The 27,899-nt window shown below is 40.2% G+C and overlaps 1 protein-coding gene across 1 annotated transcript in view; it reads left to right on the top strand.

The window, feature by feature from the left end:
* glceb (glucuronic acid epimerase b) overlaps positions 1 to 27,512 on the top strand; it is a 62,926-nt gene extending 35,414 nt beyond the window's left edge. The window contains exons 3-6 of the mRNA XM_085405697.1: positions 3,712 to 4,241; positions 14,752 to 14,997; positions 22,549 to 22,841; positions 23,274 to 27,512. Of these exons, the coding sequence (XP_085261823.1) occupies positions 3,725 to 4,241; positions 14,752 to 14,997; positions 22,549 to 22,841; positions 23,274 to 24,005 (1,788 nt within the window). The 5' untranslated portion in view covers positions 3,712 to 3,724 and the 3' untranslated portion in view covers positions 24,006 to 27,512. The remainder of the gene's footprint in view (positions 1 to 3,711; positions 4,242 to 14,751; positions 14,998 to 22,548; positions 22,842 to 23,273) is intronic.
* The last annotated feature ends 387 nt before the right edge of the window (positions 27,513 to 27,899 follow it).

The raw sequence follows: 27,899 nt of genomic DNA, 5'->3' as shown, positions 1-27,899 counted from the left end.
AGCATTTTTTCGTTGCAAGTAATCTAACACTTTAACTTTCTTAAGAGGCCACTAGTGTGATTATTTGACTTTGCAACGCTACAGAAGATTACTTTTGTCCAATTAATGCCCATTGATTGAGCTGACCTTCAGTTGTGGCTAGTTTAAGCTGAGATAGTGAAATGAACTTGGCGAATAGTGATTTTCTCCCTCCTCTGTCATCAGAGGACGGGGCGCTGTCATCAGTGTAATAGTAAATTCTATCAGCAGTAAGCTGTAATCAGTGTGGAGGAAGAGGCGAGGCCTAAGGATGTGTATTGATTTCTTGTTTGCTTGGCGAAAATGTCAGAGACACACAGAGGACATGAAAACAGAAGACTGATGCAGAAAGTAACACGTCTGATTTGCATGCTGCTTTTTAATTCAAAATCTGAAAAGCAGCATATCAACCAAAGTGCACCCAGATAGTTTACTGTAATAAATTTAACATCCATAAGGTGGAAATGCACAGAGCACATAATTTGATACAGAATATAAATGATAGTGACAGTAACCTTTATGTAGATTCAATTAGGGGGGAAAATATCTCTTAAGACTGGAATCAAAAATGTCAATTTAAGACATGAGAGATGGTTTAAACCTTTTGAAAGGGTAATTGAGGAGAACCTCTAAGGGACCTGCAATATGGCCTGAGCAGGATGCAATGCTTTAAAATTAAACAAAATGACCTTAAATTAAATTTTGTCTGCAGCGACTGATGGTAAGCCAGCATCAGGAGGATATGGTTTGTTTTGCCTCTAGTATTTATCTAAGCAGAAGTTGAGCATTGTCATGATGGGAAGTGCATGTCTGATGTATTGAGGTTAAGTGATCATAAAGGTGTGGCTTTGATTTTTAAAAGAGTTTTTTGCAGTGTCGTCCTCATTTTGTTTCATTATAAATTCAGAGTCACATCTGTTACATCTGTGCTCTTTATCCAGTCCTAAAGGTCACTCACTGCTTAGGCAGAGACACCGTTTAAGGAGAAGTATGACAGTCAAAGAGTGATGATGTGAAATCTGTGGGAGAACTTTGCAGCAAATATTGTTGTACAAGTGTAACTTCAAGGGGGGTAGACTTTTTGACTTCACCAGATTTGACTGTTTATTCTACAGATCCATATATATCCATAAAATATTATATATATATATATATATATATATATATATATATATATATATATATATATATATATATATATATATATATATATATATATATATATATATATATATATATATATATATATATATATATATATATATAAAAAAAAAAAAAACACCCAGCACGCCCCTGCGGGCGGTTTATCCTTTCAAGCTCGGGTCCTCTACCAGAGGCCTGGGAGCTTGAGGGTCCTGCGCAGTATCTTAGCTGTTCCCAGGACTGCACTCTTCTGGACAGAGATCTCCGATGTTATTCCCGGGATCTGCTGGAGCCACTCGCCTAGCTTGGGAGTCACCGCACCTAGTGCTCCGATTACCACGGGGACCACCGTTACCTTCACCCTCCACATCCTCTCGAGCTCTTCTCTGAGCCCTTGGTATTTCTCCAGCTTCTCGTGTTCCTTCTTCCTGATATTGCTGTCATTCGGAACCGCTACATCGATCACTACGGCCGTCTTCTTCTGTTTGTCTACCACCACTATGTCCGGTTGGTTAGCCACCACCATTTTGTCCGTCTGTATCTGGAAGTCCCACAGGATCTTAGCTCGGTCATTCTCCACCACCCTTGGGGGCATCTCCCATTTTGACCTCGGGACTTCTAGGTTATACTCGGCACAGATGTTCCTGTACACTATGCCGGCCACTTGGTTATGGCGTTCCATGTATGCCTTGCCTGCTAGCATCTTGCACCCTGCTGTTATGTGCTGGATTGTCTCTGGGGCATCTTTACACAGCCTATTTTAACTCTGTGACCTTTGAAGCTCGATAAGTCCCTGGAGGTGTTTACTAAAGGACTTTGGTTTAGTTCAGCTCAGGTCATTATGAGATGGACTTAAGAAAAAGAAGCTCCCACCTGGCACTAACCCACTACCAATGACCGTCTGCTCTTCACTAGTTCAATTATATTTAGAAATTAAAGAAATTTGCAGTTTAACTCATTCACTGCCATTGTCGTCTATAGACGTCAATTGAAAAACTTACGTTGACTGCCATTGACGTCTATAGACGTCAATGGCAGTCAACGTAAGTTGAACTGAAGCCCACCAGCAGTAAAAGTAGACCTGCAAGGAGGTGCAGGGTTTGCGCACGTAAGGGATTGCGCAGTGAGACAAAAATGTGGTGCAAGTCTTGTTGTGTTTCACTGCCAGCCATTTTCAAATGGCTGGCAGTGAATGAGTTAAAATACAAGATTTATTTTTAGTTTGGTTATAAAATTTTATTTAAGATAATCGTAATTGTAGTAACTGTGTTTCTTGGGCAGGAGCTATAACTTTCCAGAGTCCCTGCTGGTTGCTTGGCAACTGCTGCTGGCCAAGAAGTAGCCCAGCATATATGTAAGCTACTGTGGGAGTTAAAAAGCTATAACATTATTATTAGTTAGATTTAAAGGTTCTGCTTGGTGGATTCTGTGATCTGAGCCAGGCGAGCTACTTCAGACGTGATGTGGACTTAAGCTGGCTCTTACTGCATGGAAAGCTCAACATATTGTACTACCCCTTCATATGCAGGTGTCCTGATTAGAGGAGTTTGAGTTGCAGTGAAGACCACAATTGACTCGATGCAAAAGAGAAGGGAAAAATAAAAATCAGTTAGACTACACAAAATTATTTTTTTCTTCACATTGTTCAGTCTTAATTACAACATGAATGCACCAGCTCTGTCTTCAGGTGCTCGTGACTCATCCACGGCAACACGGCCTCCTCACCAGACAAAAGTAGGCAAAACTCTGTGTTTGACACAAATTACAACATGTCATCTATTTAGGGAAAATTGTTCCAAGCGGCTTTCACTCAGGTTTATCTGGAGTTTGATGATCTGGTGAGAGAATCACTGGAGAACAGTAGCACTTTACACTCTCCAGGCACTTACACACTGTGACATTCACCATAAAGCTTGGTTATGTTCTGACTTTTTTTTAGTGCAATAATGACCTCATTCCATTTATCTACTCAGTGCAAGTGCTATTAATGTGAATCAGCTGACTTTACTCATTTGTAAAATTGAAGTCATTGTAAAAGATCAGAGCAGTTATGTTACTCACATGCACTTAAGTAACCACTTTAGTCAGCTCTCTCCATTAAAGCGATTGTAAACGAGGAACAAGGTTTCAGTGATGGCGGTATGGGATTACAGATTTCTCCTGCACACAGCTGATGTCGCGGCCATGTGTTTGGCACCACGGGATAAAAAGAAAGCTCACACAGCAGTGCGATCCTTGTGGTAAACTTTTCACCGTCTATAAATTTCAAACAGATGCTTGCAAAAAGAAAAACAAACTCACACTATAGTTTCTTTCCTTCTTCCTCCAGTTGCTCAGATGAAAACACCTTTTTTATAAAAATGTCTGATGCAGTCCTGCTTTATTATAAAGGCAGATTTTAGGTGTGTGCAAGGTGGTTGCTTTTTAACCTAGAGCATAAAGAGCAGGCTGCTGGTGTATAATAGCAGACGTTAAGCATAAATGTATTTGCAGGCTACTCTGACTCTAATGAGAGTCTTCTAATGAGTTGTTTTTGTTTGTGCTGTACAGGCAGGTTGTGATAATGCGCTGCCTGGCTGCTCGGGTGAACTACAAGACCCTCATCGTTATCTGCGCCCTCTTCACACTCATCACTGTGTTGCTGTGGAACCGCTGCTCTAGTGACACCTCCATACGCTTCCTGCCCCGTGCTGCACCGGTGGCCACGAGTTCTCAGATCGGCGATGCTAGCATCAGCAGCCAGCAGCATCCCCCGCAACCTCCCGAGCCCCCGCCTGTTGTCGGAGTTGTCGGGGGGATCAAGTATGAAGAAATTGACTGCTTAATCAATGATGAATCGACTGTCAAAGGCCGGCGAGAGGGGGGAGAAGTCTACCTGCCCTTCTCTTGGGTGGAAAAGTACTTTGAAGTGTACGGCAAAATAGTGCAGTACGATGGCTACGATCGTTTTGAGTTTCAGCACAGCTATTCAAAGGTTTACGCCCAGCGAGAACCCTACCACCCCAATGGAGTCTTCATGTCGTTTGAGGGATACAACGTGGAGGTCCGTGACCGGGTCAAGTGTATCAGCGGAGTGGAAGGTAAGTCTTGTTTGTTTAGGTTTCGATTGCACGCAGGTTTCAGGTTTTCAATTCCTAATAGAAGTGCTCATGCATCTGAATATTAATGTTCTTTCTGTTGTTGAGATCCTACTGAACTAAGGCTTTGCACAAGTAGTGTCTGATGTGTGCAGCCAAAATGAGAAGCTCATCTCATAAGAAAAAAATCAAACAGACAAAAAACTCTTTAAAAAAAAAAAAACCCAAACACACATCTCAGAGAAATGTGTAATTTGCTTAATTAAGCATATTGCCGTAAAATGGCACATTGTAAATCACCTGTTTAAACTGTGAGAAAGTGAGCTGAGACTTGATTAGCAAGCTGGGCCAGATTTCAAAAAGATTTCCAGAGCACCTTCTCACTCTCTGCCACCCGGTTCCAAACATCTTTTGCCTTTCTTTAACACCAACACTGTTAAATAGGATTTGTGTCGAATCCATTAAAAATGTTTCTTTTCGTCACTCATTGTCAGTATTAGTCTGTATTGATACAAGCAGCTGGGGGTCTGTTAAGTGACCATATCTGTCCATGTTCCTCTATGCTTCTGGTCTGTCCTGAAAGCTGTTTTCTTTTGAAGGTTCCTTTTAAGATAATGGCCAGGAAAGATCAATAGCTCATTTTAAAAGCCTATTAGTTGAAACCACTTTGTCATCAATATAGGTCTGTTCCTCGCTTGCTTGAAGAAGTGGCTCTTTGTACTTGCTTGAAATTACAAAATAGATATTTATTATCTTTCTTATTTTGTCAAATAGCTACAGGCACAAAAAAGGGGGAAAGGAGATTGTGTCGGCTATGAACACAGAATATGGTGTTTGTTTTTCCCCCAAAACATAATCTTATAAATCCAGACATATCAGTGTTCTTATTGGAAATGACAGAAGCAGGAGGTAAAGGATTCACAGTTTTGAGTCCTTTACCCATCTGAGAAGAAAGCTCTTGTGGTGGCGGGTAAATGTAAGGAGGAAATGTTCAGTAGCAAAATGTCTGGTAAGCTTTATGAATAATGATGGCTACTGTCTGTGAGAGCAGTGTCACAGCAGCAAATTAGTTTTTTGTTTGTTTTTTAACTTGTGGCTGAAGCTGCTGAAATGGAAATTGCGAATCCCCACAATTTATTTTATTTAATTTTTTTACATCACGATTTCATTGGGACTTATTTTAAATTCTTATTTCAAATTCTTCATAAACTCTTTAAGAGATTGTGCTTCAAGCAAAACAGTAGAGAATAATGACATTAAAAGGCTTGGGTAGGTCAGAAGGTCACATTTAAAGCAATAATTCTGTTATGTTTATTTGGTTTTCAGCAATTTCTCTTTTGTTTTTATTAGCTCTGCAACTTAGCAATATTTTAGTTATCAAATTAAATAATTTATTATTTTCTCAGTTTGTCCACAAAGCACAGTGAGTTGCATTCAAAGCACTTGTTTTGAGAGCCTGACCGATGCTGGCTGGGGGTTATAGAAACCAATTTTTAAGTACTAAAAATAATTCAGCGCATTCAGTATCAGGTTATGTGTCCTATATACAGTCATGTAAAAAAGAGAGGAAAAATGATTCAGTGGCTTGCAAAACCACCTTTAGAAGCAATCATTTTGAATCATTTTGAACATGCTAATTGAGGCCTGTAGAGTCAGAGTTGTAGCTTTTGGGTTTTTGCAGTTTTTCTGAGTGTTATACAGTCTAACTGTCCACTAGATTTGAAGGGATATCCACCCCTGGGTAGATTGTGGCATTGTGTTGACCACCTAAATACTTTTTTTTTTTTTTTAAAGAAGGCTCACATTTGCTGATCAGTTAATCAGCTTCATTTGATCAGCATTTCCTATAGAAGCAGTACTTAGTTGGCTACTGTCTGATCTGTCTAATCCTGAAGTTAGTTGTTCAGCTGTATGTATGTATGTTGATATATGCAGGACAAGCACATACTTACTGCACACACAATTTACCAAGGTCATTTAATGAAGCTCTAGGCTTCTTACTGTTTGTGCTTTTACATGTGAAGGAATAAACATCAGTGTTCTACTAAACATTTTTACAGGTGAAAATAGGCGTTCATTAATTAGCCTGTCACATTTAGATTTACCGCAGGGCTTAAACAAGGTCATGAAAGATTTTTCCTCAGTGCACCCCTGTTAACCATGAAAAGGTTATTTAACAGCACCAGTGTTTTCATAGAGATTTTACTCAGGCAGGCCTGACCAAGTATATTTAGTGGCCTATTTTAGCCTTTTTTCTTTTTTTTAATTCTTATTTTAGAATCTGGCCCAGTGAATGAGCCCATCCACAATCTAGTCTTTCCCATATATCGATTTATTTGAGGCAGCTCACCACACTGACTGTGGTGACTGGAGTACTGACTGGAATTTTTTCCCCACTATTTAAAGGTGAGACGGGTGGAAAAACTAAAGGAGAAACTTGACCTGACCTTAAACATACATGGGGGCACGTGAGGGGATAAAGTGGTTCTCTTATGGTGTGGGGTCTATTTGATGGTTTGGGTCCTCTTGGTGCCTTAGAGGAGAGAGTCACTGCAAATTATTACAAAGGACATTGGTTGATTTGCCACACCGAGCTCACCACCCTACACAAAACAAATTTCATTTACAGACCCTCACACATTAACGTTATTTATCAATAGGAGGTTTGTTATGTTATAGAATAGTAACTTTATAATTAAGACTGGTTATGAGCAATATAAATAGCCAACACAGCAGGAGACTTTTGCTAATTTGTGCATGGAAACAAATTGAAAGCATTTTAGAAAGGTAGATCGCCCCCCCCCTCCCCCCCTCATTAATGTTGTATTATTTCACTCACTCACAACTCATCTGCTGCTAATCAGATGCTATTAATCATGTTAATTTTTATGACCTGGCCCACCCGCTCTGCTGATTAACTGCAGTGCCGGAGGATGTTACTGCGATCAGCACATCACCCTCAGCTTGTGATGAGATGGCTGACTGCCGTCGCCAGCTGCAGCCCAAGACAAAGAGGACGCAGCTGAGTATATTGATAAGTAATGCATTTGTCAGAGTACACAGTCACAAAACCCATTGGCTATCTTCTCATGATTTAGCCACAAGGGGCATAAGCCAGTGTTTCAGGGCTTCAATTGCGACCATCCAATGACAGATAACGACTATCTGGGACAAAACGTCCGGTTTCATATGCTGGTGAATTTTACAGTCCAACTATGAATGCAGGCGTATTTTAAAAGGCATTAACTGATCTTCTTTGTTTTTTTTTTTTTTACTCAAGACTGAACATTTACTTGCTTGCATACAGAGACTGCTTAAATGTTGTGTGTCAATAAATCCTGACATGCAAGTGGAAATTCTTTTTGGCTTCCTTGCTTACAGATAGTAAACACAAAATGCAGTTTTTAAAATAAGGTGTTTATAATTAAGGGGGAAAAAATACAAACCCACGTGGCCCTGTGTGAAAAACTGACTTCTTCTAAACCTAATGACTGGTTGGTCCACCCTTAGCAGCAACAACCGCAATCAAGCATTTGCGATAACTAGCAAAGAGTCTTTTACAGCGCTGTACAGCGGTCCCTCGTTTATCGCGGGAGTTACATTCCAAAAATAACCCGCAATAGGTGGAATAAGCGAAGTAACCAACTTTATTTTTTTCAATTATTATAGACGTTTTAAGGCTGTAAAACACCGGACTACACACTTTATACACGTTTCTCAGACAGGCAGGAACATTTTCACACTTTTCTCTCTTGTTTAAACTCAAAGTTCAAACCTTCGTGGAAAAATAAGTCCAGTATTATAGAATGAAACCAAGGACACTTTTGTTGTTTGTTGGGGAGAAAACTTACAAACATACAGTACAGCACTTCAGAGTCACACTGCTAGTGACCGAAGATTTATGTAATTTGACAAGCTGAACTCATTCTGTACTGTACAGAAGACACTGCATGCGATTGATTGACAATGGTCTACAGCCACTCAAGACCCAGAACACAAAGCGCTGTAAGAAAGGGAAAAAAAGCATGTAAAATTCCACCCAAAAAAATCAGTGAAATGGCGAAAGGTGAACCGCGTTATAGCGAGGGACCACTGCACAGGAATTTTGGCCCACATTGGAAGGTTTTCAAGCATAATCTGCCTTTTTAAGGTTGTGCCACAGCACTTCAATTGGATTCAGGTCAGGACTTTAACTAGGTCGCTCCAAAGTATTCATTTAGTTTTTCTAAAGCCATTCAGCCTTTACTGGTGTGTTTTGGTCACAAACAGATGGCCGATATTCTCCTTCAAGATGATTTGGTAGACAGCCAGAATTCATGGTACCATTTCCCATTACTTGGTCCTGGGGCAGCAAAACAGGCCTTGTTCTCCTTGAACTCTCCCATGGATGCCCTTTTTCCTAATCTCTTTCTTATTGTTGATTCATGAACTTTGACCTTAACTGAGACATTTGAAAGCCTGTGGTTCTTTAATGATGTTCTGGGGTCTTTTGTGACCTCCTGGATGAGTTGTCATTGTCCTCTTTGAGTAATTTTGGTTGGCTGTTCACTCCTAGGACGTTTCACCACTGTTTCAGATTTTCTCCATTTGTGTATAACGGCTCTCACCATGGTTCACTGAAGTCCCAAAACCTTAGAAATGACTTTGTAACCCTTTCCAAACTGGTAGATGTCAGTGACTTTGTTTCTCAGGTGTTTCTTTAGATCGCGGCATGAGGTGCTGCTTCCGGAGATCTTTTAGCCATCATCACTTTGTCAGACAGGTTCTGTTTAAGTGATTTCTTGATTCAGCAGGTCTTTCAGTAATCAGGTTTGAGTGTCTTTAGTGAAACTAAACTCAGCTTTCCAAAGAATGTGGGTAATTAGAGTTAATTCATGATTTAACAAGAGGAGGGATTACTTTTTCAAACAAGACCAGATAGGTTTGGATAACTTTTCTCCCTTAATCAATGAAATCTTCATTTAAAAACTGCAATATGTATTTACTCTTGTCATCGATGTCTAATATTAAAATTTGTTTGATCATCTCAAACATGTAAGTGTGGCAAATATTCAATATACTAGGAAATCAGGACAGGGGCAAAAAAATTTCACACCACTGTAGTTATAATACTCTGCAGTAACACAACCTTAAATCACGTTCTGTCTAATTTTTGTCTGGTATATTTTTTCCACCTTCCACTATCCTCTGATTGTTGATTGTTTTGGTGCAGACCAACGTCACTCCAATATATGCACAAGAAAAGAGCCCTTAAAAAATAAAAAAATATATATAGTAGGGGTGCAACGATACTCGTATCTATATTGAACCGTTCGATACAGTGCTTTCGGTTCGGTACTCATATGTATGAACAATACAAAATTTTTAATTTATATTATCAACTTTTCTTCTGACGATGCTGTCTGTGTTGAGCGCTCAGTGGATCTGCGTTCGACTACTCCGCCTAGGCTACACTGTCGAGCGCAGATCCACTGAGCGCAGCGCAAGCTAGCAAGGCAGAAGCTAAGCTGGTTGCAACATGGCAAATTGAACCTCCCCCACCCTCATTCAGATCTGGCGTTTGGAACTATTTTGGTTTTCATGTGACGTATGACCCTGAAGGTAAGCACGTCATGGACTAAAGTAAAACAGTATGTCGGATGTGCCACGCAATGCTCAATTACATTGGTGGGAACTAGTGTGTTAGCGCAGTTAGCTCGTTAACGTGTTGACGCCGTCCAGCCCCACGCACGGGGCGATCAGGGGTAGCTGGTTAATGGAGATTTGCAGTGTTGTGGCGTTAACGTCATTTCAGATTAACGCTGACAGCACTAGTGGGAACACAACGAATATGACTGCACATTTACTCCGACATCATCCTAGTACAAAGACAAGTGGAAGCAGACAAAAACAACAAGCACGCATGCTACAAACTTTACCCGAGTCATTTAGACAGCCGTTAGCACATGATTCTCCTTATGGGGACCTGATATGTTTAATATGCTGCTGAGAATATAGCCCAGAAGAAGCGTATAGTACAGCTTTTATTTTGGAAAGAGCCATTTCTCTGTAATAAACTCTCTTTTCCAAAGATGAGTGATTTCTCGATCAGATAGATTAATTATTTTATTACTTTGTTGTTTCAACAACATTAAATTTAAAATATGTATTTTTGAGTTATAATATATATTTATAATTTTAATAAATGACAAATTAAAAAGGCATGAACATTTTTTTGTATCGAAAAAATATCGAACCGTGACACCAAAGTATCGAACCGAACCGTGAATTGTGTGTATCGTTGCACCCCTAATATATATATATATATATATATATATATATATATATATATATATATCTAAACGTTTTATGACCTTTTCAAACAGCCATTTTATTACTTGCACACTGTGCCCATACGTACGTGACGCTTGATATATTTTACCTAGCACCTGCGCACACTCACTAATAGATACTTCTACTACTTGGATGAATTTTCTCTGAAAAGAATCTAGGATATTGGTGCAAACCAGTGTGATGTATCAGACAGTTAGTCCACAGAAGCCATAATATAATTCAGTCAAGTAGACTGAACAAGTTGATCTGTGTCCTGACAAATTAAATCAAAATACAGTCATTCTTTTGATCTGTATAATTATCCACCGGCCTTCCACCTACAGCATATGCTGCATTTAGAGCAGGTTCTTATACACACTTGCAGAAATTGTAATGTCCATGTGAATAAACAGAAAATCATTTCCCTTAAGTGCTTCTTGATGTATTTAGCTCAAATACACAGCCATGATGCAAAAGTTAAAGCTGCATTAAGTCTTTTTTTAGTTATCATACAGTAGAATTGCAACAAAACCTCACAGAAACACAACCTTAATATATCATTCATTTATTAAGTTGTTAGTAACTGTTTTCTACTTTATTTTAGCTCCCAGCAGAAAAGGAGCAACATGAAAATCCCACTGACATCATATTTTTGACAAACTGAGAAAGAAGGCACTTGAATATTCAGATATATTTATTTTCTTTAGCTCCGCTTTAGGCAACCACCAACTCCTGAGGAAAACATCTTTACCTTTAGCTCCTACATGCTGAATGTTCTCCATCAATGTACTTTGGCTGTCTTGACAGTGAGTTATTCTGAGGTGTTTTAGAAAAGAAATATTTCATTTAGACAAAGCTAAAATCTGCAAAAGTGCTTGAAATCCCTCTAAGTTCAGCACAACAGCAAGTTACAAATTACCGGCGGTGGTTCACTGTTTAATATTAAAGAAATGCTCAGTGGAGCTTACATATTCCTGACCTGGTAGAGGTCAAAAACAAAGCTTTTGTTTGGTTTTTTTTAAATGAGAGAAAAAAAATTTGTATCAGTTTTCCTCTCCGTGTAAATTCCAGTAGGCATCGAGCCTCAGAGCCTACTGCAATTTACAGACCAATCTTTTTCTAGAAAAGTCTGCTCTTTGGAGTCAGCAAAATATATGGAGGCTTAACAGTCATTTCCATATGGATTACTTGGTGTTATGCAGTGGGTAGCACAGCGTTAGGATTTTGACAGTCATTTTCCTTAAGTTGTCAAGGGAGATGCCGGTAACAAGCCAGGCAGGGAGTTAAGGCATGGAAGTGTGTGTGTGGGAATGTATAAATGCGTGCAAGCTGTCTTTCTGGGCTCTTATTTATGGACAGTATAGTGAAATATCAGTTCTTGGGGCATCACTGCATCCTTTGTGCTTGTCTCTTGAAATCTAAACACTAAAATAAGTTCCTGACAGGTTATTAACAGAGTTCAGAACATCGTTGAGTCAAAGACACCACATGAACTTGTTCAGTGCCTCCTAACTTGTTTTTACTGCCATCCAAAATTAAGAGGAGGAGGATAATTGGAGCAGTCGGATGGCACGTATTTATTGAAGCCATGTGCCCCCGATTAATGTTAGCTATTAAAAATATTTTAGTCGTGCATGTTGCGACCCACTAATGCGTGAACTTTTTAACACAAGAAAAATGAAGTGCATCGTGATAAAGCTGTTATAAAGCATAACTGTTAATTTAAGCGTGCCTCACAGGGTTCAAAGCACGTAATTGAGTGGTATGGGTGGGGGTGTTGGCGGAAGAGCTTTAGCTCTGCTTGACCTGCTGCAGCAAGGACGGACTGCTCACACAACTTATTGATGGCCACTTCTATGTCACGTTGACTTTTGAAAGGGAAACCATGAGTGCAGGCACGTGGAAAATCCTCTGTGGATCGGAGTGAATGTGTGCAGCTAGGCTGCGCTGGAAACACTGCGGGGAGCAGCTGAAAATTGTGCCACATTTTCTGCCTGTCAGTGTGACTGCCAGTCTGCAGTTAAGAAGAAGAATTCTCTCTGAAATAATTCTTCACACTTACGCACATGCAGCCCGTGAAATGTAAGCTATTAATCTCTTAAGAGCTATTTGTGTCAAGTTTTCTGCGTGCAGAAGTAGACTGTAAACAGAACATGTGGTCAGACCCCTGCGAGTGTGCTTCGTAATGGATGGGCAGCCATTGGTTACTAATACCTGTGTTTTTGAATAGAACATCAATAAGTCCTTGTTGCTGCATTAACTCCTGGTGCAGTGTTTGGGAGCCCCGTGCGGAGGATCAATCGAGGTGGAGAGGTTTCGATAAATCTCCTTGCTGCCAAGTAAAAGGAAGAATTGTGTGTTGAATAAAAGGAGAATAATTAGTTTCTTTGTATATTTAATGGGGGTAAGAACTGAAAGACTGCTGCATGATCCTACTTTGACCAGAGTGTGCCTGTATGTGTGCAAATGGATTCTTTCCTTTCTACGTGTGTGAATAATCATCCATTGTCTTTTTAACTGCTGTTGAAATTGCCTGCTCTTTTTTTTTTCCTTCTTATTTGTGAGCTGAGTTTTATGTGCACAGGGTCCTAAAAAGTCATTTCAGTCATAAAAAGATTGAGCTTCCTTCCTGAGTTGGTGTCGGGCAGCTGGACTTCTACACTGTACAACAGGAGATACTAAAATGGACTTGCTATGTATGCGGTGGTGATTAGTTTAGAAGGAGGCGGCGTATTGTCAGCCCTAATCTGAGTTTATTACATTCTTCTTAGAAAGATGGGGTTTGGGTAGCACGTGTGCATTCCCTGTCACAAGGTCTTAAAATGAGCTATCTGTTAATCAGAGTGATTCTCCTGGCTGAGCTATTTTTGGCTGCATGAACATGGAAGCTCGCCTCCAGTGAAATGCAATAGATTAGGTTGAATTTCACCGCACCGTCTAATCATTTATTGTAGCTGGTGGCATTTATTTTCTAACCTTTTTCTTCTTCTCTTAAACAATTTTTTTGTTTTGTTTTTGTTTTACTAAAGGTATTTTTTTTTATTGCCCTAGTCGGCCTCTAGTCTCCAGGAGATGAGAAGTTCTAAAATTTATAGTGTTTGTTCAGAAGGGTTAAAGAAATCTGAGCTGGCAGCAATCACTTCAGAGTGTCGGGTCAGGACACTTGCAAATGTTCAGATGTGAGAGGAACAAACAGGCAGAGTCCAGGAATAAAGTTGTCATTCTTTGTATTTTCAATTGAGAATGTGCCCGCAGCTGGGCGAAATAGAGTGTGTGTGTGTGTGTGTGTGTGTGTATGTGTGGTTTCTGCAGACAAAGCATAATAATACAATCAATTAGGAATCAGATTACATAATAAACATAAAGATACAACTGAGGTGTACTCAAGTACAGTATATAGCTAAATAAGCTGACATTATACTTCAGCCTGGTTACATAAACTTAAAGTCAGACATTATGCATTAACACACCGCATACAACTATGCACTGAAGGCAACTTTACATCGGTTTATCATCTGTTACACAGAGCACAGAATCAACAACACGATAACAACGAATCTCTCTGCTAGAAGCTAATTAGCAAACAAATCTGTTATGCTAGCGAACTGCCACTTGTACATAACGTCACTTAAACAGAAGCAGAAACTGCTGGTAAGTCATCAAATACACTCATGGCTGAACACCAACATAACTGAGTGAAGCAAAACATTAACTTACGGTCTTATGAACGCACACACTGTCCGTTGTTTGGCTGTCGTTTGTCTCTGAACTAAAGTTGCGGACATGCACCCCGATGGTGCATTCAGGGGGCATAGGAAATCCCATACACAACCCTAACCCTTTTGTACAGTGTTTGTATTAATATTTAATTTTGGACCAGTTTCTTTTTATACTGTGGTTATGAACTCGGTGTCATGCTGCACTTAACAGATTTAGTCATTCTTCAACAAAGTTTAAAAAAAAAAAAGTAAGGCAATGTTATGACAAGTGTCATCTTAAAAAGAACATCTGCTTGAAATAAACTGCAAAGAGCTTAAAAGAAAACCCAGCTTATCATGTCAGCCAAGATTAAGAACCATCGCTGTGCTTCATAAAAGTTCCAGCCAGTTTTAAAGCGACTGCACTTCTTGCATATCAGGCTATTTCCAGTATTTATTTAACATTAATATCCTCCTTTTCTTCCTTCTTTCTTTCCACCCAGGCGTGCCTCTGTCCACTCAGTGGGGCCCTCAGGGCTACTTTTACGCCATCCAGATTTCCCAGTACGGTTTGAGCCATTACAGCAAAAACCTGACCGAGCGCGCTCCCCACGTTGATGTCTATGACACGGCCGAGGAGAGGGACAGCCGAGCCAACGCCGCGACCTGGAGTGTACCGAAAGGTTGCGGGCTCAGCCGCGTCTATGACAAGACCAGGGCTACCTCCGTGCGGCAGTTCAGCGCTCCAGGTATTTAAGCCTTCCATTAGCCCAGATGGCCTCTGGGCAAGAAGCTTATCTCGTGTTAACTGTGGCTGTAGCAAGCATCCCCTGAGGACAGGATGATAGTCTGCAGTGAGTCAGCGCCACAGGAAGAGTACGCTGACAGGCTGTCTGGTCTGACAGTGGACCCACAACATAATGATATTCTTAGACAGTGTGATGGTTAAAGAAGCACACATTTCATCCTGTTTTGTCCTATTAATCAGACACTGAAATTGCAGCTGGTGTTAGAGACAAAAACATTTTGATGAGATTAGTTCAGTTTTTTCCCTCTCTGGTAAAACATAAGTATGTAAATGTAGGTGTTGAAATGGAACTTCACCATCTTTATTAGTCGCAGGCAAAATAAAGCCATTATAGGTTATTGTGTTCTTTGTAAGGACTTGTTTTATGTCACTTTTTGTTAACACAAGAGTACTTATACCATTTAAAAAGGAGCTATTTCCTGCCAGGACCTGTTGTAGCAGTCAGTATAAAAAGTATCTGTTTTAGCCGATTCAAAGTACATTTCTACTAGACTGTATGTGGGTATTTCCATTGCATGTGTTAATAAACATATGTAGAATAGATTAACCCTTTAAAGCAAATTGTTTTTAATGCTGATTTGCCTACTACGGTATACTAGTACAAGCATTAATAGCTGTGAAGCTAATGGTAGTTCACTATGCTGCAGTGGCAAGCTAGTGTCACTGAGTGGTCATCAGATAACTGTCACACTGTCAGAAGTGATGTATTAATGATTTTATCACTGTTGCCCAGAGTTTATTCATCAACAATTAGTTTTTTAACGCTTAATTAAAATGTATTTTAGTAACACAGTACTAGCAGTATCATAACAGAATGTGTTATTAATAATCTATGAAGGCTCGTGATAAGTGAAGGCTACCGAAGACGTTTTCTTTGTTTGTTGTCGAGGTTTCAGTGAGATTTGAATGTTGCAGTAAGAACCGCAGCAGAGACTGATGAATATTAACATATACTGCCTATTTCTCCATAAGTGCTTAGTTAATAGGGCTTCAGAAAATGGAGAATTTCATCACTTGTAATAAAACAGACTGAATAATGGGGCTGTCCTTGCTGCCATTTCGCACTGTTTCAACTATGAGGAATCTAATTTCATTCAGCTCACTCACTCATATGGCCTTCTCTCTTATGCATCTAAAAATTGATCTATAAAAAGGGGTAAAAAAGAAAAAGGAACAAGTCTCCCACTTCATGTTTTTACATTGTTCCAAACAGAGTTGTATTGAGGGCTGCAGCATGTGGTGGGTATGGATAAGATACTGCAAGTTTGAGCAGGCGACTCTTATTCTCACCGTGTGGTTGACTTGGAGGAGACGCGGTGCCATTTAGGGAGAAATAAATTGCTGTTACATCTGCTTCAGAGTATGCCTGAATAATTTCATATATGCATATTTAGACTGAAATTGTTGATCTAAGAGTGCTTAGACTGTAGCTTGTATTATGATTTATTAACTCTCTGTGACGTATTTACTCAACTCTTGTCATGTCCGTGTTAATCCTGTGAGTCGGCAAATTAAGAAAAAAAAAGGAGACTCGGCTGGTGTTTGATTAATGTGCTCTTCTGTGTAGCTTTACACTCAGTTTTAGATTCTTTGTAGAAGTACAAACATTAACAAACGACCTTATGTTTGTTTCAGATAAGCTTGCAGGTAGCACAAAGTTATTGGATTTAACACTGTAAAGAAAACTAGTGAGCACAGATGCTCCCACAGAACCATTAATCTTATGATTTAATACTTGTCACAAATATGTTAGTACATTTATTTCAAATTGTTTCAGTTTGTTATTTTTTTTTTTTTGCAAGAGTTTATAGTTTAAAATTGGAAGTGTGAGAATAGTCTGAGAATCCTAGGGGATGATAAATATAGAGGATCCCTTGGGAATGCTGCAATATGGGCGTCTTTCTCGACACTATACTTTACTATCGAAGACAGCACTGCACCTGAGATGTTCACTCTGTAGCATACCTTATTCCAACGATGATCTAACAACAAGTACAAAATACACAGTGTGAAACGGCAGCTATGCACTAGCTGTTGTAAAAGTCACATTTGCAGAGTATCTCTATAATAAAAGCATCAACCACTGACACAAATAATATTCCCAGGAAAAGCAGGATTTGCACGGGCTAATGTTCATTTAGGTTAACTGTAAGGTAGCAGAGCATGAAACGGTGGTCTCAGCTAAGGCTGGGGACTCCAAACGTGTTCTTTTGCTTTGGGATTCACACTGATGCTCAAATAAATACTCTTACCAGCTTGATAAATGTTTCATTTCATGTGTCTAAAACGGTGAAAAAACATCAGCTGATAGGAGATTTTTAAGTCACCAAATATAAGATAAGATAAACTTTAATATCAGTAATGGTCTTAAAACTTGGTCAGGCTCTATTGTTAACACATGATCAGACTCTAGACAGTGTGCAGTGTTTTCTGTTATTATGTTGTGAAACAGGAAATGCAGCACCTCTGTGCATCTTTCGAGTGGTAAATTAAAGCTCTACTCATCAGATTGGTTGTTACAGTAAAGATTGGAGATCTTGGCCTAGTTTTAGAGCTTTAAAGTGACCGAGGCCAGGAGATAGCTGGCAGAGTTATTTTGGGGATCGGAAGAAGTCAACATCTTATACCCGGTGCTGACTGTGAGCTGTCTTTATTCTCCTCTGATCTCCTGCTGATGTTTCCAGGACACACTCTCCGTCCCGTCCTCTGCCGAGCTCCTGTCTCTACAGTAATCTCCCCCCCCCCCTTCTTCCACTTTCAACCTCTCATCATCACCAATTTCTTTTTTTCCACCACCCTCCACTTTTTTCCTCCCTGCTGCTTGCTCACTTTGCTTTAAAGCTGAGCTCACCATTATTGCTCTTTCCTACCTTGACTTCATGTTATCATGATCATTTCTCACTAAGTAGCCTTCATTCTCAATTTATCTTCCCTGTCTACTCCAGATTTCTGTCAGTCTTCCACCTCTGTTGACTTATTTCCACCCACTTATCGCCCCTCAGCACTCCTGTGCTTCCTAAACATTGCAGTCATATTTCCCCAATCCATTCTGATGCCTTATTCTTGTCTCTCATCAAACTTTCCTCATTTTCTTCCTCTGCTGTCAGTTTTCCTTTCTGTCTCTGCCTCCCTACACTTCCTCCTCCTACTCCCTTCTTCCTGTTGCAGTCCTTCTTTTTTTTTCTTTCCTCCTTACTGTATCTAGGGCACGAGTGTTGAGCAATCTCTCCAAGCCTCTGACAACTGGATCAATCGTCAGTCCCCTGATAATAACCTACCATCCACCATCTGCACTTTCCTGCCCAAACGCTGTCTGCCACTGAGCACCTTTATTTTCTCAATCCCCTTGTGGTTGGTTGATAGTTCAGAAATGCACTTTGTTCCCCTGATAAGGTGGAATCACGCTATCAAAGAAAAATAGCTTTTGTGGTGTGTGCAGACGACCCTGCGCGGGTATCTGTGGTACAATCTGCACGGCAACTTTGGCATGAACAGTGCCATCCTTTGTGACCGCAACGAGTCACCCTTCACCACTCGTTCAATCGAGGAAAAGCGAGTTAGCCTGTGTCTGTGTCTGAGTTTCCAGACTTGTACTGTATCATTACTGTCATGTTGAGACCGGTTAAAGAGCAGCCTAGTCCCTCGGCAAAAGAGCAGCAACTACATACACTTACTAGTTTTGCTACAGAAACGGTGTTACTCATGAGAAATGGCTAATAGCTACTAGGGCTGCCACAAACGATTATTTTGATAGTCGACTAGTCACCGATTATTTTTGCGATTAGTCGACTAATCAGATCATCATCCACTGGACGCAAAACTACAGCTTATTGCACCAGCAGCATCTGCTCTTATATAACTATCATTAGCTTACAGCTTTAAGTGTTTATTCTTAGTTAGCATATTGTCTGTCTTGTCTTAATGTTGGTTTAAAATGGAGCACTGTAACAAAAAATAATTTCCCCCAGGGATCAATAAAGTATTCTGATTCTGATTCTGATTAAGGTCTGTGCTAACTAAAAATAAAGACAAGATGATAGTTTATTAAATTTTAATGAAATTTGCGGATTGTTTCGGTGAAGTTTAATAAACTCCTTGCTATCTAAAATATAACAGGACACCGGAGTATATTCTGGAGCATCTCACACTTCTGATAATCAGCTGTCTGCTTGACGTTTATTCAGCTGTGTAAAAACTATAACTTTAATCTCAGACAAACTGATTTACTCAGGAACAAATAAAATACTAAAAAAAAAAAGCCAAACAATAACATTTTAAGTTATCTAAGTGACTCATATATATTTAACCTGAGTAGCGAAAGACGGCGGTGGGTTTGAAAACGATTTGCGGGGAGTCCGGTGTTCTCACGGCGCTAGTGAGCCTAGCCCCCGGCTCGCTAACGAGCTAGTGGGTAACAGATGTCTCCGAAAACGTCGGAGCCCTTTTGAAAATATGTGGTGTCCTGATAAACTGAGCAGATATTTGAGGTTTACACAGCTACATTCTCGCCTGAAAATATGTTAAACGTTTATTTTGTGACCCAGAAAGAATAATAAGAGTAACATTAAAACTAACCAGCTGCCGCCATTGTTGGAAACTGCGCTGGGCCGCGCTATGAATTCTGGGACACAGCTGCTTCTTCTTCTTCTTCGGGGTTTAACGGTAGCTGACATCCTTGTACATGCAATGCTGCCATCTTCTGTTTCAGTCCGTTATTACACTCTTAAATCCTGCCACTTATTCCTGCGTCTTTTGTGATCTTACAAAGCTTCAAACGACGCGTCGACTATTAAATCAGTCGTCGACGATTTTGATAGTCGACGTAATCGTGACTAGTCGACAAATCATGGCAGCCCTAATAGCTACACTGCTTGTAGGATAAGCATTATGGTTGACATGTCTCAGATTAGTACAGAGCCATGGTTTCACTTTAGTAAATACTTAATAATAATGTATGTAGATGGAGAGGAAGAACAGCTAACATCAGCTACATGAGGTTTAGTGATGATACTGAACCACAGTCGGCTTACTTTGTCTTTTTTTTTAATGTATGAACACAAAATATCCTTTCAGGAATTTTTCTTCCTTTTTCAACCAAACCCAGTCAGTGATCTAATAAATATGTCAGTCAATAATAACTGCTACCACAATCTGATTTCATGCTTCGAACAGAACAAGTAGTTTTTCCCAGATCAGCGGGGATCATTTAGTTTGGTTAACTTCCAGCAGCTGCTCTTTGCTCCGTTACATCCTTGCAAATCTTGGTGCTTTTTGTTTTTATTTTAATTCTTATAGTCCTATTTTGTGGGCGCTCTTGATGAGAAGTCGCCCACCTCTCGTCTGATGGCTGAATGTGAGGCTGCAGAGATAAGAGATGTGGCGTTTGCATTTGAGCAGCTTAAAAACAGCTCTGATAGAGGTGAAGGAGACTGAACTGTAAACGGTGGATTCGACATCAAAAGCGGTAGCGCCGGGTCACAGGCGTGAAACGTCTTTCTTTGAATCCTTTGTGGATTATTAAGCAATCTGAACCCATCACAGGAAAAAGAATGCAACTATACCGAGAGATTATCCTGCATGTAAATACTTTGAGGTGGTGTTGCAGAGAAAGGTGTGATTTTCAAAAAAGTCTTTAGAATTGTATCTTTTCATATCAAAGTCAACAGTGTCTGTCGTGGCTGAGTATTTATCGAGATCTTCTAGGGTCTTGGAAAAATGCTGTTTGCTCACAATCCCCGTGCAAAATAACACAAAGTTTCAAAGAAGAATGGTGCAGGGGAATTTCAGAGCATTAGGTGTAAAGCTGCTGAAGAGCTTTCTGCACAGACTGAAGACTGAAGTAACCAAAGAGGAATTTTCTCACAGTTTGGGGGGAAAAAACTGACTGATTAATCAATATCGAAAAAAAAAAACCCCACTTTGCAGTCCTAAATACATTAAAACTTTCCAAAAAAAACACCACTTATTATTGTTTTTTAATTAAATTTGCTGTTTTAGCTGTGCGTGTGCTGTAGTGATGGAAAAATCACACTTCCATCGACTGTTGTCTCGTCACTTGTCAGGTCTTTTGTTGTCCGCACATGTACTGCAGGCACTGTGCACGCTTTCAAGTGTTCGTCTCACACACTCGGTCATGTACACAAGCGTGATTTACACAGGCATATTTCTAGCCGCGTGTCTTCCCCGTCTCCAGACTTATTGCTAAACAGCTAGGGAGCCCGAGCGGTGGAGGTGGAATCTCGTCTATATTCCCTGCCCATCCTTTATTGATGGCAGAGTAATCACAGGGCCAGAGTACAAATCCACTTACTCTCTGCATTGCCTTAAGTAATGGATTTATGAGTGCATTAAATAGCCGTAGTCATCCAGAGGCCCCTGCCAGACTGTCTCTCTCCTTCATTCTCTTCCTGATCGACTGTCTTTGAGCCTCACTAGGCCTCATCTGCTTCTGCTTTCTCAGCGTATGTGATGTGAGATCTCTCCGTCTTCTGATTTCAATTGTCTCCTCACTATTGGCTCATTTTCACCCTCTCCCATCTAGGCCTGGCTTTAAGAGCTCTTGTGTGAGCCATCACTCCATTACTCTCCTTTTCCTTGACTTTTTGACCCTTTCTCTTCTTTATCCTTGGAGGAGCCTCGATTAGAAAACATTCTCCTCGTTTTTTTTGTTGTTTTTCTGCTGTGCACACCAAAGAGTAAGGCAAAAGCAGAGATCATTCTTGAACCGCTCGCTGCTTCGGGGTCTTGAAATGAAGTCGGAGCTGAACTATAGTGACACAAAGGTGATCCAGTGTCAGAGGTGGCAGTGTGGAAAGTAAAAATCATCCGAGTTTCTACTTAAGCTCTGACTGGAGGAGATGCGGGGATGCAAATAGAGAAGTTGCAGTATATCAACTTCTTCTTTCACTCTGTTGTTCCCTCATACTGCTCCTCTATTCCTTTCCACACTGTCTTCTCTCTCCTCTCTGTCCTCCTTATTAAGCTCAGTGTGCAGAGACACAGCCGTACTGCACATCCCAGGAGAAGCTCGTCCTAGTGTGTGTGTGTGTGTGTGTGTGTGTGTGTGTGTGTGTGTGTGTGTGTGTGTGTGTGTGTGTGTGTGTGTGTGTGCACTCTCTCTCACACACACACAAACAGCAAGGAACATCACATGGGTAATAATACAAAATCCAGGGTAGTTAAAATGTTAAGCTTCTGACCAGTGATTGATTCTAAAGTAGGCTCATTGTGATTGATCATTGAGAGTATTAAAAAAGGGAAAAAAAAGATGAGCCATTATATAAACAGACCACCAGAGGAGTGTATTAAGAGACAGACTCGGATTTAAAAAGCTTCCAGTAAACTAAAAATAGCACGTTATCAGCCAGTAATCATCAAGTTCTTAAAGAAGTCAGTCAAATGAGACCAAGTGTCTTTGAATAAATGTTTTTTCTCCCGCAATTTTGACTTATTTATCTGCTGCACCCACCCCACTCACTTCCCATTACCACAGACTCCTCCGAAGGCGTGTCCCTCCAGATGGGCAACTCCAAAGACTTCATCCTCAGCTTGGACCTCAAGTTTATCTCCAACGGCAGCGTGTCTGTAATCCTTGAAACCACAGAGAAGGGCCCTCCCTTCACAATCCACTACGTGACCAGCACACAGCTCATCGCCTTCAGAGAGCGTGACATCACCTACGGGATTGGACCGCGAACCGCTTGGAGCACTCTGACCCGGGATCTGCTCACCGACCTCAGGAAGGGCGTCGGGCTGTCCAACACAAAGGCTGTTAAGGCCACAAAGGTCCGTTCAACTCAAAGCGCTGGTTCAAAAAGCACCTCTGCTCAAATATTTGTGGTCTAGTGACGATGCACTTGCAGCTGGGATAATTAGTTGATTAGTTGAACTGGCAGCTCTCATTTTAAAAGCAAAAGTTCCACAGAAAAACCTTTTAATGTACTTTTTGTACATTTTTCACTACTTTCTCACATTTTATAGAAAACAGTCCATTAAGGAAGTATAGTTACATTTATGGTGATGTATGCTTTTCATTATCAAAGCTACTTACAAGTCTTTGCCACTTGTATTGTGTCAGAGGGTTTCTTTGTGTTAGATTTAACTCCATGTATGTGAACTAAATACTGTTATTATTTGGCTTTATGAAGACTAAATCTGCAGTGTGTTGAACTCATGAATGCCAAGTCCTAACTCCCTTCATCTACTGTCTCTTTTCAGATTATGCCCAGACGTGTGGTGCGATTAGTCCTGCATGGGCGTGGATTTGTTGACAACATCACCATCTCCACCACTGCGCACATGGCCGCCTTCTTTGCCGCCAGCGACTGGCTGCTGCGCAACCAGGACGAGCGAGGCGGATGGCCTATCATGGTCACCCGTAAACTAGGCGAAGGCTTCAGACCTCTGGAGCCCGGCTGGTACTCGGCCATGGCTCAGGGCCAGGCCATGTCCACCCTTGTGAGAGCCTACCTCCTCACCAAGGACCAGGCGTACCTCAACGCTGCCCTGAAGGCAGTAGGACCTTATAAGGTGCCTTCAGCACAGCATGGGGTCAAAGCTGTGTTCATGAACAAGTATGACTGGTATGAAGAATACCCCACCACACCCAGCTCCTTTGTGCTCAACGGCTTCATCTACTCCCTGCTGGGGCTCTACGACTTGACTGAGACAGCTGGAGAGAAGCTCGGCAGGGAGGCAGGGCAGCTGTTCAGCCGCGGCATGGAGTCGCTGAAGGCCATGCTGCCGCTCTTTGACACCGGGTCTGGGAGCATTTATGACCTGCGTCACTTCATGTTGGGCACTGCGCCCAACTTGGCTCGCTGGGACTATCACACCACACACATTAATCAGCTACAGCTGCTGGCATCCATAGACAACTCCCCCATCTTCAAGGATGTGGTCAAGCGCTGGAAAACCTACTTAAAGGGGATTCGTGCCAAGCACAATTAGACTAAACTCCAACCCACACACTATAAAGGCTGAGATGAGAAGAAGATCGATATATTCTGTGCGACTGAAGGAATGAATGAGCGGCCTATGCTCGCGTGCACGTCCTCGATCTGGTTGAAGTCCAAAATCTGAAGTATGAGTTTAATCAGCTGAAGCTCTCAATACTCTCTCGTGTGCTCTGTTGCAGGTTTTTTAATTTCTGCAACATCCACTGTAGCTCTCCTCTCCCTGTTTCTTTTCTTTTCCTTCACCTCTTGAGTTAGTGTTTGTAGTTATGCACAAACCTCATTTCAAAGTGAGAGTGTCTGCATTCAGGAAGAAAGTGTGTATGTGTTCGTGCGTGTGTGTGTGCGTTTTTAAAAAGAATATATGACATTGGTGAAAGATTAAAAACTCTGTGAATCACATTTCAGACATTCTTCGATGCATCCAGCACATTTTTCTTCTGCAATTGTATTTTTTTTAACGTCATTTCAGATTAAAGTTTATTAAAACAAACTGTATATAACAGAATATATTATAAATTATTTGAAGGAGAACGTTGCCAAAAAACAAAAAAGCGCATCTTTTCAATATATAAGAAGCATTCGAATATTTCACCACAACATTTTTAATGCAAACCCTTCAATACTAAACAGTTTTAAATTACAACGCAGGACTTTTTTTTTTAAGTGTCTCACATTTAATGTTTGGTTAGAGATGTTTATTAGAGAATTCATCCCTTTGTGGAAATGCTAGAAAATCAAACGTTTTATGATTCTGTCTAAACACAGATTAATGTTAGCCAATAATTATAGTATTATGTCTTTAGTAGATTTATCTTTTCCCCTCTAAAGTAAATGTGAGGCTTCTGTTAAGCTGCTTGAAAGCTGCTCTGAGTAATAATCGAGCTCGTTCTCAGTAGCAATGTGATTGTTCCTGTGGTATTCACTGAGATAAATCAATGCAGCCCTGCAATAATGCTTAAAAATGAGGAAGTTATCATAATTAGCTGTAGCTTCTGTAATGTTGCTACCTGTATCCGATGGTCAGGCAGTGATACCACCGTGTAACCGTTTTTGTTCAAGGTTGCAACTTCACATATGATTAACTTTGAGTTCAGCGTGTTTATTAACACATGTGTGTCCCATGTGAGAAATCCCAGCTGGCTGAATTTAAGACCAGGATAAATGCTCGCTTCTTTTCAGCTGCACAATCTAAAGTTTTGTTTCAAAAGGAAAAACTGTGTTTCCTACTTACACGCGTGATCGCAGGCCTGAACGAGGCTAAACATTTAATACTAGATTAACCAAGAGGCATCAGTTAAAAGGTGATACTAATGTGAAACTTTAAATGCCAAACTCCAGCTCCCCACGTCATTGTTATAATTTCAGATCTGTGTTTTTTGCTTGGTGTGAATATCAGCACCGTCAGTCGTAGCCACATTTTAATTCATTCTTGTGCCCACCCCCCTCGTTCCCCTCCTCCTTTTTGACCTTTTCAGCTCGTTGTTTACTCGGGAACTCGTCTGAAAAGCCTTTCTTCTGTAACTCATACTTGGAACATGATAATTGCAGGATACAAGCGTAGGTGGTGTAGATGTCTCTGTTGTGTATTGGAGGAGATGAACGTGGGCAGCAGAAGCACAGCTGCATCTCACTACAATGTTAATTCACACCATTTAAATAGACAATGCCAGGAAGTACTAAAGCTGGAGGTAAATTCCTGACGAGCATGCAAAGGCTCGGTCCCAGCAGGCTCTCGTTGCTCCTCTCAGCCGCTGCGAGTGCATGAACTCGGCGCTTTTAATCTGAGCGCTGCCCTGTTGACCGCCGAGCGCAGAGAAAGAGGCCTGCCTGTGCTCTAACAATTCACCCGGCTAATAGGCTGGAGAGCCTGTTCACGGTACAGTCGCTGCTCACGGATGAGTCAGCGTTCACCGGCGTCGTACTCACAAACAACACAAAGCGGAGCCCTCAGCAGCAATGAGGCTTTCATTGATCCAGCTTTGAAGATTTAAAGAAGCTGCAGATTGGTTTCTTCTGAATCCTGTTTAAAAATATATATATATATAACGCCAGTTTTTTGAGACAAAAATCGTTTTCCCACAAAGCCAGCGTTTCAGGTTGTTTGAGTTTGCACTGGCAGGACAAAAATACATCCAAGTTCCCTTTTTCCAAACTGATTAACAAATCCTGACTTCAGTAGAAAAGCAGAACACAATAATGCACATTTTTAAACATCAAGTTTAATCACAAAAAAACGTTTGGTTCTCAAAATAATGGTTCTAATGTGTAAGCATGTCTCTAATCTATTTGTTATATAACCCTGCTTTGTCATTTATTGTTTTTGTACTCTTGTTTTATAATTGAAAAATTACAACTGTGTCCAATAAAGAGGAAACCTTATAACTTTTAACATTTATTTTCCATCAATCCTTTTTTTTTTAATGATTATATTCATTTTTATTCATTTTTCTCCTTTATAGGTTGTGGGAATGTTTATACCATAAAAGATGTTTGAGATCTTTGGGTAATCTGTTAGGGTTTTTCTTTTTGTTGTTGTTGTTGTTTTTGCTGATTCTAGTTTTCTTTACTTCCTGTTGGCTTTTTCTTCCTGTAAACACTTGCATAATTTATACACGACGAGCAGAAATATGTCCGTTGAGGGCCGGGGGTGGGGAGGGGGGGGGTAACGTTCAGGAGTAGAAGTCTTTGTGTGAGAATAACGAGCTCCATGTTGTTTATACCAAAGTCATTGATTCGAGGTGTATTTGTATATTTTTGTGCAAAAACCGACTTCCATTCAGCATTTTAATGATGTAAAGTCTCCTTGGAGATGTCATGGAGAGACACTGCCTTTTGAGAAATGCTACTTTTTCAGATGTAGGTTGAGTAGATATGTAAATGCTTATTGTAAAAGGGGTTGTGTGCAACTAGAGATTAGTGTTTAGTAAGCTACTGTTTAAAGGGAAATGAGCCAATAGCTGCAGGTTCTCCTTGAGTTTTTTTTATTTTATTTAATTTTATTTCTTTTTTTCCTCTGCAGAGGAATAAGAGTTTTTCTAGTTAGACAAAAGCACAACTGTCGATTATCGTCACATGAGTTTAGTTGTATTTCTCTTTTATGGATTACTTTTTTCCTTTTCAGGACAATGTGCAACGCCTTCATTAAGAAAGCTGCTATTGTTATTCACTGTGTAACAGGTATGAGAGCTTCTTTCTCCTCATTTCAGTGGTACCCTCTCCTCTGTCTCTACACTCCTTGTTTCAACACGTCAGCAAATGGCCACTGAGGTCAAATGTGATTTATGCAATAAAATGTTTACTGGGGTCGTGACACTACGAGAGACCCAGAGTTGTTGTACAGACTTTGCAACCGAAGCACAATGTGCAAATGCTACCATTTTTTTAGTCCAATGAAGAGAGGTGTTTATATACAGAGTAAATCTTTGTGCTTTAAGGTTTTGCTTTTTAAAGATGTAAAAAAAAAAAAAAATCAATAAATAAAAGCATTTTTTTTCTTAAATTCCTGATTTGTTTTGTTTTTCAGAGGTTTGACATGAACACAGCAGCCTAATGAAGAATAGATAAAGAATAGATATGTCTAATGAAGCTATAGATTTATGCAATTATCAATCAGTTGTCGATAAATGGTGATCGGTTTTAGCCATTTATCAGTTTCTAGATTTCTAGAAAATATAAAAACATTTATTGGTTGTAGCTTTTCATTTCTGACACTTTTATATTTTTTTCCCCTCATATTTGATTAACAACTGAATATATTTGATTTGTAACGTAAAGATGGCACCATGGACTTCAAGAAATTAGAACAGTGGATCCATGGAAATCAGTAGAGATGCAAATAAATTAAGTTATTATATTAAAAGTTACAATTTCAATAATTGAATATTTA

Source organism: Rhamphochromis longiceps, linkage group LG1, assembly GCF_057381845.1.
Source record: "Rhamphochromis longiceps isolate RC_006_pf linkage group LG1, R_longiceps_female_GT1.1, whole genome shotgun sequence".
Classification (NCBI taxonomy): Eukaryota; Metazoa; Chordata; class Actinopteri; order Cichliformes; family Cichlidae; genus Rhamphochromis; species Rhamphochromis longiceps.
The sequence above is the reverse complement of the archived record's forward strand: the minus strand, read 5'-3'. Positions and strand labels throughout refer to the sequence as shown.